We start from the raw sequence: 12,853 nt of genomic DNA, 5'->3' as shown, positions 1-12,853 counted from the left end.
ACCACTAAGCCACATCCTCAGGCCTTTTTTGTATTTTATTTAGAGACAGGGTCTCATTAAGTTGCTTAGGGCCTCCTGTAATCCCAGTGGCTTGGGATCATAGGCATGCACCACCTGGCTTAAAAAAACTTTTAAAGGTCCGGGATGTAACTCAGTAAAGAGCCCCTGGGTTCAATACCAGTACCAAAAAATACAAACCAGGGCTTGGTGGCACATACCTGAAATTCCAGAGACTAGAAAGGCTGAGGCAGGAGGATTTCAAGTTCCAGATTAGCCTCAACAACTTAGTGAGAACTTGTCTCAAAATAAAAAAAGGGCTGGAAAAGCTGGGCATGGTGGCACATGCCTGTAATCCCAGTGGCTCAGGAGGCTCAGGCAGGAGGATCGCAATTTCATAGTCGGTCTCAGCAACTTAGCAAGGCCCTAAGGAACTTGGTGAGACCCTGTCTCTACATAAAATATAAAAAGGGCAGGGGATGTCCCTCAGTGGTAAAGCACCCCAGGATCAATCCCTGGTACTGTAACCCATCCCGAAAACACCCAAATCAAATCCAAACAAACAAAATTCCAAAAACTTATAGTGTAGAATTTTGCTTCTAACCAAGACGGAATAATAGGGACTGGATATTCCCTCCCACCTTACACTACTAAAGTACTGGACAAAATGTATGCTAAAAAACAAACAAACAAACAAAAAACCCTGTTTTTTTTTCATGCCTGTAATCCCAGCGGCTTGGAGGCTAAAACAGGAGGACTGTGAGTTCAAAGCCAGCCTCAGCAAAAGTAAGAAGCTAAGCAACTCAGTGGGACCCTGTCTCTAAATAAAATGTAAAATAGGGATGGGGATGTGGCTCAGTGGTTGAGTGCCCCTAAGTTCGATCCCTGGTACCATCCCCCACCCCACCAAAAAAACAACAACAACTCTTTTTTAAGACATTGAACATGAAATAACAATCTAAAAGAGGTTCAGGGAGAGGAAACCCAGGTGGAGCCCCTCAACCTCCCTGAACTGATGAGAGAGAACAGAGTCAGGGGAAGGCAAGGTGGCTAGAGTGTACAGAGTAGGGTACCACAGAGTAGAGAGCTGCACAAAGAGAGAACTTCGAACCTCTGCAAAGGGCTGCCTTGAGGCTCACCTGAATACTGATCAAACGGTATTAATAGTAGATTAGAGGGAGGCTGAGAAAGGAGTACCACAAGTTTGAGGCCAGCCTCAGCAACTTAGTGAGCCCCTAAGCAACTTAGCGAGAACCTGTCTCAAAATAAAAAATAAAAGGGCTGGAATATGGCTCAGTGGTAAAGTGGCCCTGGGTTCAATCCCCAATACCAAAGGGAAAAAAAAAAAAAACTTGATTTAGACAATACAGTAAAAAGCTTAGTAAATTTGAAGACACAGTAACACAAACTAGCAAATGATAGGAAAAAAAGACAAGTTAAAAACAGTAAGTATGCAGAGCATCAGTAAACTGTGAAACAACTTTGAATAGTCCAATATACATGTAATTGCAGTCCCCTAAGTGGAGGAGAGGGAAAGACAGGAAAATATTTGAAAAAATAATGGCCAAAATTCCAAACCTGATTTAAAAAAATACAAATCCAGAGTCAAGAAATTAAATGGCATGAAGAAACATGACAAAAACAATATACAACATAATCAAATTACTTAAACTTACTGATAAAAAAATTTTAAACCAGCTAGAGCAAAAGGGCACATTGTATACAAAGGATATATGAAGTTATTCAGAAGTTATAAAAAAATAAGAAAAGTTAGAGGATCTCTTGTGGATTAACAATGCAAGTCAGAAAACATACTTCAATGCATTATTTTCAAATACTGAAAGAAAAAAAATCTGTTCACCTGTGTTCTATACCCAATGAATATTTTTTCCAAAAATGAAAATGAAATAGTTTCCAGACACAGAAAAGGTGAAAGAATCTGTCACCAACAAATCTGAACTATAAGAAATGTTAAAGGAAGTACTTCAGGCAGAAGGAAATGTCACCAGATGGAAATCTGGATCTATGCAAAAGAATGACGACGATAAGAAATGGTAATTACGTAGGTTAATATAAAAGACTTTCCTTATTATTATTCAAATATCTTTTATATATTTAAAAGATAATTGACTGTTTAAAGCAAAGTAATAACACTTTTTTTTTTTTTTTTTTTTTGGTACCAGGGATTGAACCCAGAGGTGCTTATCCTAGTCCTTGTTATTTTTTATTTTTGAGACAGAGGCTCACTAAGTCACTTAAGGCCTTGCTAAATCACTGAGGCTGGCCTCAAACTTGAAATCCTCCTGCCTCTGCCTCCTGAGTTACTGGGATTACAGTGTGAACCACAACACCCACATAAGGTTTTTTTGGGTTTTTTTGTTTTTTTTTTTTTTGGTACTGGCAATTGAACCCAGGGATGTTCAACTATTGAGCCATATTCCCAGTTCTTTTTAAATATTTTATTTAGAGACAGGGTCTTGCTAAGTTGCTTAGGGTCTCGCTAAGTTGCTAAGGCTGGCTTTGAACTTTCAATCCTCCTGCCTCAGCAAAACTGCTGGGATTATAGGCATGTGACACCATGCCTGGCCTGCATATGGTTTTTAATATATGTAAGAGTAGAACCATATGGTAGCACAATATCTTACAGGAGAGGAATATAAGTATACTACTGTAAGGTTCTGAATCTATATGTGAAGTGGTATGTCACTTGAAGGTAGATTGTGATAAGTAAAAGAATCAAATGAAAATAAAAACACGACATATCAAAATCTGTGCGATGCAGTTTTTTCTCTAGTGAATTGGCAGTGGAAAAGAGAAAAAAATGATGTGGGAGTTCATTAACTGAGCACGTACCAGGTCCCATGCACACATGACCTCATTTAGCCTTCTTAGTACTCATTTAGCCTTCTTAGTAGCCATGTGGTAATGGCAATGAATATCTATACACTAATTTATCCAGGTAGTATTGTAAGAGTTTTATATATTATGTCATAACAACCCTATGAGGTAGGGACTGTAATTCATATTTTACAGGCCCTGAGGGCACTGGTGCACAGTCAGAGTCAGTTTTCCAGCATCACATGGGTAATTAGAGAAGGACCTGCATTCAAACACAAGTGATATGGCTCCTGAGGCCAAGCTCTGAATCACAGCATTAGCCATGATGAATATAAAGAAACCTGGACTGAAACTGAATATTGATCAAAGTTACCCAGCTAATAAGTGGGATTCAGAGCCAAGCTCTTTTTTTTCCACCTTTCTCCTCTGCCTCCCTGTTGTTAGCCTCTTTGCAGTCAGACCTAAGATTAGAATTTAGGAGGTTTGGCTGTATCTGTAACTGTGAGCTTTGGGGAGAAGGGCCCAGGTGTTAATGCCTAAATTATCAACTAAAAGATTAGTGGGAAGCATGTAAATACTTAGTCAAAGGTAAGATTTAAAACACCTGAACCACTACAAATGTCTGGGGGCTGGGGTGCTTGACTCAAGTGGATAAGACAAAACAAAATGAAAATCTCTAGAAGAGGAAAATATCATAACAGATGTGAATGGAAAAACACTGCCCTAGAATCAGAAAGCCTGGTCAGAACCTTGACCAGTTCTTTTTTTTTTTTTTAATTAATTAATTAATTTTTTTTTTTTTTTTTTTTTTTGTGGTACTGGGGATCGAACTCAGGGCCTTGTGCTTGCAAGGCAAGCACTCTACCAGCTGAGCTATCTCCCCAGCCCTTGGCCAGTTCTATAGGCTGTTGTCCGACAATGTCTGTGTTCAACAATGGGAATGGAGAATGAGGAAGACTGGAGATGATTATGAAGAGAAGAAAAGTCTGCAATTTGGAATCAGGCCTGAACTCTGAAGTTCTTCACTGCTATTTATTATCCCTATGATCCTTAGATAAGAGTCAGCTTTCTGAGCCTTGGTTTTCACATCTGTATAATGAAGATACAATCATATATTTGTGAAAAGCTATTATGAAAATGACGTTATATGTATAAACAGCCAACCTGGATACTCACATATAATCAGAACTCAGTAAGTGATACCTGTTTCTCATTAATTATGAACAAATACATGAGTTTGGATAAGGCTCTGTAGTGTGTGGGTGTACACATTTGTACCTTGGGATGTATCCAGAACCATACACAGCACCTAGGATATGTTTATCCATTGACTCAGAGTTGCTTCTGACTAGCCTCTAGATGCCAGTCATAGTCCTAGGCCCAAGGAATACAAAGTTCTTACTGGGCTTAAATTCTAGGGAGAGATATATTTAATGACCATTTTAGATTTAATTCTATTATGTCAGTGGGGCTAAATATGACAGAAGAGAAATACAGGGTATTTCAATGGAATATAATGGGGAACAGAAGAATGATTCAGCATAAGAAATCAGGGAGAATTCTCTAAGAAAGAATTTTTAGTCTAAAATCTAAAAAGCAGAAGAAAGCTGGGCAAAAAAGAAGGATGGATATGTGTGAGGCAAGTAGATGGCTAAAAGGCAGAACCTGCAGAGAGGAAGAGAGCAGGCTCAGAGGAGGCTAAAGAAGAGGCAGGACCTATGGACCAGGTTTCCACACTGGTAGAAGGGATCTAATCAGACAACCTGTTGGCTCTTGGAGCTCTGTATGTTTTATTTTTATTATTTTTAAATTTTTAGTTGTAGGTAGACACAATATTTTATTTTTATGTGGTGCTGAGGATCCAACCCAGTGCCTCACATGTGCTAGACAAGTGCTCTACCATTGAGTTGCAACCCCAGCCCAAGATCCAGATATTTAAGAATCTATGGACTAGGAACTAGAAACAGGATAGGGCCCAGGTGTCCCCTTACTGTTCTGTCAGTTGCCACAAGTGGCCATCTGGCTTACCATCGAAGTGAACCCTTAAAGGTATGTTGTCTATCAGCTCCAGATGCTGCCAGATCCACTTGTAATAGTAAGGGGAGGTCTGGAGGTCTATCAGCCGCACGACTTCACAGCTGCCCTGGACACATCAAAGGTCACAAACAAAGGGTTAAACCCAGTACTCTAGGCAAGTCAGGCTTTAAAGATAAGCTCTCTGTGTTGCATCTTACCCCATTCTGTTGTATTTGCTTAATGCAAGTTGCTTCATGGTATTTTTTTCTTAATAAAAATGTTTTCTACTTATCAGAAAAAAATCCAAACAACTACAGAAGCATAGAAACTAAATACAATGCTGGCACTGGAAAAAAATATCACCACAGAGGACATTATTGGTACAGTCAGTGAAACTGATTATGAACTACAGATTATATATTCTATCACCAGTAAAAGTCCCTAATTTTGGTAATTATTCTGTGGTTAATTTTTATCGTAGAAAATAATCATTTAAATACAATGAATGAGCTGGGCACAGTGGCACACGTCTGTAATTCCAGCGGCTCAGGAGGCTCAGCCTTTGCTGAGTTCAAAGCCAGCCTCAGCAAAAGCGAGGCGCTAAGCAGCTCAGTAAGACCCTGTCTCTAAATAAAATACAAAATAGGGCTGGGGATGTGATTCAGTGGTCAAGTGCCCTTGAGTTCAATCCCCAGTACTAAAAATAAATAAATATAATGAACAATACTTAATTTTCAAATGATTGAGGCAGGGAGCAAACACATATAAAAGCAAAAGTGGCAAAATATTAACTGGTGAATCTGGGTTATAGTTTTTCAGGAGTTCTTTGTACTATTTTTGCAAATTTTCTATAAATTTAAAATGACTCCAGAATGAAATAAAATTATTCAACCAAACAGAATAAGATTAAGTTAAAACTACATTAATCCTAACACCCAGAAATAACTAGTAGTCACATATTATGAAATGTTATTTCAAACTTTCCTCTATGAACATATGATATATACATAAAAATGTTCATAAATGAGTTATGTAACACAGACTCTTGTGATCTTTTCAGAAACTCAATAGTATATCAAGGATATCTTTTCATGCCAAAAATATTTGATGCATCATCATTTTTAATGATTGCATATTATTTTATATATGCAATAATTTATAAAATTAAAAACAAATAGTCAATTGTGCAGAAGTCAATCAAATGCAAAGACCACAAACTGTATGATTCTATTTTACATGAACTTCAAAAGCAGGCAAAAACAACTGGAGATGACAGAGGTCATAAGAGTGGTTACCTCTGTGGAGGAATTCTGTCTGGAAAGGGTGCAAGGGGGCCTTCTGTAGGGCTGAAATGTTCTTTTTTTTTTTTTTTAATGTTCTACGTGTTAGCTATTGTATGATAATTATTACACAGATTATTACATTGATGATGGTGAAAATCATTATGATTTATATCTTCCCTAAGCCACTAAGTAGTAAATGAAAGGGCTGAGGAATCTAGTTCAGTGGCAAAGTACTTGCCTAGTATGTGCAAGGTCCTGAGTTGGTCCCAAGTACTGCCAAAACAAACAAATACCAAGAACAAAAACAGTGAATGAAAACAAATAACCACCAACGACCTTGACTAAGCAGCTAATCATTCTGGGTCAAGCTAAGATAGCCTTTCCTATTTTTTAGGGCCAACCATAGTCTTTAGGCTGGGTAGTCTCTTGACTGCTGAGCTGAGCATATTCAAGTTGAATTGTAGTGGCCAAAGCAATTTTTTATATTAATTAATCCAGAGGTACTCTACAACTGAGCTACATCCCCAACCCTTTTTTTAAATTTTTTTTATTTTATTAAAATCTTTTTTATTTTCACAGACTGCATTTTGAGTCATTGTACACAAATGGGATACAACTTTTCATTTCTATGGTTGTACACAATGTAGAGTCACACCATCCACGTAATCATAAATATACATAGGGTAATACTGTCTGTTTCATTCTATCATCTTTCTGTCCCCCACTCCCTCCCACCTCATTTTCCTCTATACCATCCAAAGTTCCTTCGTTCTTCTCTTTCCCCCACCGCCCCCTCTGGTTATATATCTTTATCTACTTATCAGAGAAAACATTTGGCCTTTGGTTTTTTGGGCTTGGCCTATTTCATTTAGCATGATATTTTCCAACTTCATCCATTTACCAGCAAATGCCATAATTTCATTCTTTATGGCTGAGTAATATTTCATTGTATATATATACCACAGTTTCTTTATCCATTCATCAACTGAAGGGCTGTAAATGTTCTTGTAGACAGGAGCAAGGATTACATTGGTGCACACATGCAAAAAATTATCAAGTTGTACAGATGAGATTTGAAATCTTCCTGCATACAGATTATTTCTCGGGAAAACATTTTTTTCAAGATTCATATTTGACTGTCTCTTAATTTGTCAGTATTATATACAACTATAATTTGTTTAGGACAGAAAAGTCCCCAGTTTAATTAAGGGGAAAAAAAAAAAAAAAAGAAAGAACTCCACCACCTTCCCAGATTCTTGCAGTGGGATGACAATGATCTAGTTCTAGCTAATGAAATATAAGTGAAAGACTGCTAGATAAGACTCCCAGGAAAGTTACTGTCATTTCTCCTTCCCTCTGCCTGAAACTCTAATGTGATGGCTGGTGGTGAAACAGCCATACTGTGAACATTAGAAAAGAAAAAAAAAAAAAAAAAAGCCACAACTGTAGTACAGGAAGGGAAAAGCTAGCAGGGGCCTGAATTCTGGATGACTTCCCAGAACAGCTGTTCTAGCCTTGGAATGCTTAATTCTAGACTACTACATGAGAAAAATAAATTACTATTTAATAAGTCACTTGCAGTTGGCTTTCTGTAGCCTACTATCCTACAGAGGACATTAAAGTTGTTCACAAATACTCAAGTTCCTCTAGGCACATGGCAGAATTATACTTTTTAACTCTTAGATGAACTGGGCCTAGGGTGAAACCTTTTTATTTGCTTGGGTCAATTTTCTTAGATTTCCTAGCAAAAGGAATTCATACTGTGAGCAGAAACTTTATAAGAGGTCAGTGCTTGCTTTCTCTCTCTCTCTCTCTCTTTCTGTACTAGGGAATAAACCCAGGGCATTGCACATGCTAAGTAAGCACAATACCACGAGCTACAAACCTAGCCCAATGCTTGATTCTCAACATTCCTTTCCCCTGAGAATTTCTACGCTTCCTTGATCATGCAAGCATGAGTCAAGATAAAGTCTCCAGTGGCCTGGGCCCTTGAGTGACCAAAAGGAGCAAGGCCTCTCTGATGACCCGCTATGGGCAAGTAGTGTAATGGAGAAAACCTTGGTTAGTTACTCCACTGAGACTTGGGAATTATTAATAACATAGTTTTATCCTAACATAATACCCACGTTTTATTATCTTCTTGAGAATAATCCCTAAAGTTATGTGTGTTTTAAATTTTGATACACATTTCCAAACTGCCTTCCACAGAGATGAGCTCTGTTTACTCCCACAACAGTCCATGAAACAGTCCACTGAATATTTGTCAACAATGGGTTTTCATATCTTTTTAATCTTTACTAATCTGACAGGTTACTCCTGTCACTTACTTTTTATTTCCTATCTTTACAAAATCTTACCCTTTTTTAGTTGAAACTTCAGGAGACACATTATAAAGGGTTAAGTTGCAAGACAGATGACTGTTGGCAAGGAAGAAGGAAACAAACTTTTTTTATTTCTTTTTTAAGCTGTCAATGGAACTTTATTTTATTTATATGTGGTGTTGAGGATTGAACTCAGCTCATCACACATGCTAGGCAAGCACTCTACCAATGAGCTACAACCCGAGTCTGGGAACAAACATTTAATAAACCCTTTATTGTATGCCAGGCATCATGCTTGGAGCTTTACTCAATATTCATTCAACAAATATTCATCACCCAGGAACTACTGGTACCAGAAAAAAAACATGAACAGTTTCCTCTTGGAAAAGTCTCTTGTGGGTTTTAAATTGCAGCTATAACTGTGGAGAGAACAGTCTCACCATGTGTCCCCAAATGATAAAATTCTCAGAATGAATTCATCATGGACATTATATTTGTGATGCTAGCAGGAAATCACGTTTTCCAACTTTCTGCAGTCCAAAGAATGCCCAGCTGCTGATTTCGCCCTCTGGTGGCAGTATAAGTAAGGTTACAGGAATCAGGACTGCAGAATCTCCCTCTAGAGGGAAAACACTTAAGGCACTGATCAGGCAGGAAATAAAAGTGAGAAAAAAAGAAAAGTACTTTTAGAGGGCACAGGCACTTTTCAGTTCCAGTCAGAGGAGGCCATACCAGAAAAAAACCCAGCGTTTCCTGATCATCTGAATCTCAAAGCTAAATACCAAAATGTTCATGTACAATCTTCATATTAATGATTAATCAGATTTTAGTAAAATACCCTAAGGGAGAAACCAAACTCATCTGCTGGCTAAGAAACCCCCTTATCTGCTGTCACTTTGTGACCTCTGTATTCTTTTATCAGAATAAAGCCCAAGCAGCACTCCATTAGAATCCCTGTGGCACTCACTCCACTGCATATTCAGAGTAATGAACAAATCTCTCCACAGAGACAGGAATCTGCCTTTCTAAAAAGCACCCTAGGCCTTTTCATGATTACCAAAATTTGAAAACTGTTCCCTTAGATTAGGGGTTCTTCAACTTCAGCGTGCATCAGAATCATCTGGTAAAATCCATTTGGAGGGCTTGGGTTAGTAACGAAAAAATTAAATATTTTTTTTAAAAAAAGGAAGCCGGGCGTGGTTGCCCACACCTGTAATCCCAGCAGCTTGGGAGGTTGAGACAGGAGGATTGTGAGTTCAAAGCCAGCCTCAGCAAAAGTGAGGTGCTAAGCAACTCTGTAAGACCCTGTCTCTAAACAAAATACCAAAAAAAAAAAAAAAAAGAAAAGAGAGAGAGAGTTGTTTGGGGACCTATGGAATTTCATGGCTGTGGAGGAGATCACCTTAAAATTTTAGGAAAGAAGCAGCGGGTAAAAAAATGCAAATTATTCAGTTGACTTTCAGGGTTCTCTGATTCTAGACTCTCCAACCTGTCTCCTACCTCTCCTCACATCGTCATCAGGAGTTTCCAAACTTAGGTAAACCTCAGGCATATTCCTACTGTGTGTGTGGCTCCACAATATTCCCCTCAGCTGGTGGTAGTGACCTCACCCCCGTCCTCCTCTGTGGAGATCCAATTCCTTTTTAATTTGTAGAGACTAGAAGCCAGTCACTTAATTTCCCAAACTCCCTTGCAGCAAATGTTCTGGATGTGATTTGGGTTCCATCAATCCACTATACCTGGACTAGACTTGGAAGTACTAGCAATCCACTCTGCTACTGGAGGTGGTGGCTGTAGGAGTGGCTTCCTGAATGTGGCAAGGGCAGCAGTATCTCTGACAGAACAGTCCAGTTCTGGTCTATGATTTGGAGTTGTCTGGGAGTCATTTTCAGTCCATGGTCTGTTTCTGCAGATCCTACCTCTCCACACACCAGCAAATCCATTACCATTTATCATCCTGCAATAAACTTCTTTCTATTTATATTAGATAAACTTGATTCTGTTCTCCAGGACTGACCCCAGAATAACATACTCCTAGTGGTAGTTTTAACCACTTGGCTAGCTGGAAAAATATAAGCATGTATGTAAATTGCAATGCTATAAATGATGTGTCACAACAATTTATAATAAAATATACTAGTCTTACTGGAATTTCCATATAACCAATCCTCAAGGAAGATTTTGTGGGTATCGGCTGGACTCCTGTATCGATGGCCAAACTACAGTTGAAGTTTAACTATGATTTGACAAATAAAGCTGCATCCCGATCCACCCTTCCCAATAAGTTTAATGTTATTAAATCTTATTTGTGAACTACTATTTAACTATTTCACCCTCACATAAATTATATTCATTACATTGAAACTTGTTTTAGCTTTAACACTATGTACCTTCAGAACTTCCCTTGGGGCTGGGGATATAGCTCAGTTGGTAGAGTGCTTGCCTTGTAAGCATAAGGCCTTGGGTTCATATCCCCAGCACCACAAAAAAAAAAACAACAAAAAAAAAATCTTCCCTTGTTCACCAAAGATTATGTTCTATGATTAATCAAAATAGTTTCTAAATACTGGAAGAGCATTTTCTAAAATTTCTTCTCTTCACAGTCTAACAGCTACAGACCCAGAGCAATTTTAAATTTACTCGGCATTGAAACATTTTCTCTTACTGTTTTCTTAAGGCAATCAGCAAAACCATAACCCAAGACCTGACTTAAGGTATTTGCTGATTCTCATTGTGTAAATACTACCACCATGCCTGATTTTAAGTTAGCAATGTAAGCTCACTAAATGTGGAGTTGGGAAGAGGCCATACAGATATAGAAGACATGACCTCAAGAGCACAGATAATAGTAAAATGCAGCAACATTAGAAAATGAAGTTCTTGGTATTACCCTTGATTCCAATATAATTTATTTAATTATAGGCTTATATAATTTTAGTAAGTATTATGTTCACCAACTCTGAAAATTTTACTATCAGTTCTTACAGGCAGGTATAAGCCAACTCCAGTACACAACCAATCTTGCCCCCTCCTTTTGTCCAATGGTTCAACTTCGAGGCTCATCTTCCCCCTCACATTCTCCAGGAAGCCTGACTTGAAAGCCTCCAGTCTTTGGAGAGTTCCCTCTCCTGAATTCTTGGAACTCACAGTTTGCACCTATTGCTTGGTACTCAGCATTGACAACTTTGTCTGTCTATGCTCTGATCTAGTGGAGGAGATACATCTAAAGAGAGAGAACCAGCCTTTTCCTCTCTGTATGCCTCCAGATCCTGTATAATGTGTCATGACCTTGGCAAAGACTCAACAAATATCTGTAATGGCTTAACATGTAAGGAACTGACAGGTCAACTCAAATCTCAGTTCCTGAGAAGGGTTTGGAGTCACAAATTATGTTGCACCTTGCCTCTGACCATCATCAACTATTGACACTGGATAGCCACTTAACCTCCCATATCTGTTTTCTCCTCTGTTAAATGGGAATAATGACCATATTAACCTCTTTTGGGGATTATTGTGAGACTGGAATGATTTAAAGCATGTGAAGCATAGCCAAAGACCTTATCTATAGTTTTAGTTACCTACAGTTTACTATGGTTAGTTATCTATAGTTTACTACGATACAAGAATGTTACATGGAAAATACCAAAAATATACAATTTATAAGTTTTAAATTGTGCACCAATCTAAGAAACATGATTAAATCTCTAACCATCCTGCTCCGTTCTTCCTGGGATGTGACCCATCCCTTTGTCCAGCATTTCCATGCTGTATATGTTACCCAGTTAGATGTTGTAAGTTGTCTTGGTTATCTGATTGACTGTCCCAGAATCACAGTGTTTTTGTTCAAGTAATTTTTATTTTACTTAATAATAGTCCCAAAGCACAAGAAAAGTGATGCTGGTAATTCAAACATACTAAAGAGAATCTATAAAGAGTCTTCTTTTTTAAAAATATTTTTTAGTTGTCAATGGATCTTTAATTTAATTTATTTATTTATAAGAAGTGCTGAGGATCAAAGCCAGGGCCTCACACATGCCAGGCAAGCACTCTACCACTGAGCCACAAACCCAGCCCTACAAAGAGCTTTCTTTAAGTACCATCTCACATCATCACAGTAAGAGTTACATACAGTACAAAAACATATTTTAACAGCACATTCTCATAACTTTCATCATAGTATATTATTATAATTATTCTATTTTATGATTATTTTTAATCTTTTACTGTGCCTAATCTATAAGTTAAACTTTATCATAGATATGTATGTATAGGAAAAGAGACAATACCAAAGAGGGTTAGGTACCATCCACAGTTTTAGACATCTACTGGAGGTCTTGGAATGTATCTTCCCCCATAATAGGGTACTACTTTATACCCTAAAGTTCTCAGCAATCCTTC

At 38.0% G+C, this 12,853-nt stretch overlaps 1 protein-coding gene across 3 annotated transcripts in view; it reads right to left on the bottom strand.

The window, feature by feature from the left end:
- CNBD2 (cyclic nucleotide binding domain containing 2) overlaps positions 1-12,853 on the bottom strand; it is a 59,038-nt gene that overhangs the window by 21,311 nt on the left and 24,874 nt on the right. For all 3 annotated transcript variants that reach the window (XM_079128200.1, XM_079128201.1, XM_079128202.1), the window contains one exon: positions 4,864-4,978. In XM_079128200.1, coding sequence (XP_078984326.1) covers positions 4,864-4,978 — 115 coding nt within the window. The remainder of the gene's footprint in view (positions 1-4,863; positions 4,979-12,853) is intronic.

This window comes from Sciurus vulgaris (genome assembly GCF_902686455.1).
Source record: "Sciurus vulgaris genome assembly, chromosome: 2".
NCBI lineage: Eukaryota > Metazoa > Chordata > Mammalia > Rodentia > Sciuridae > Sciurus > Sciurus vulgaris.
This window is presented reverse-complemented; position numbering and strand designations above follow the sequence as displayed.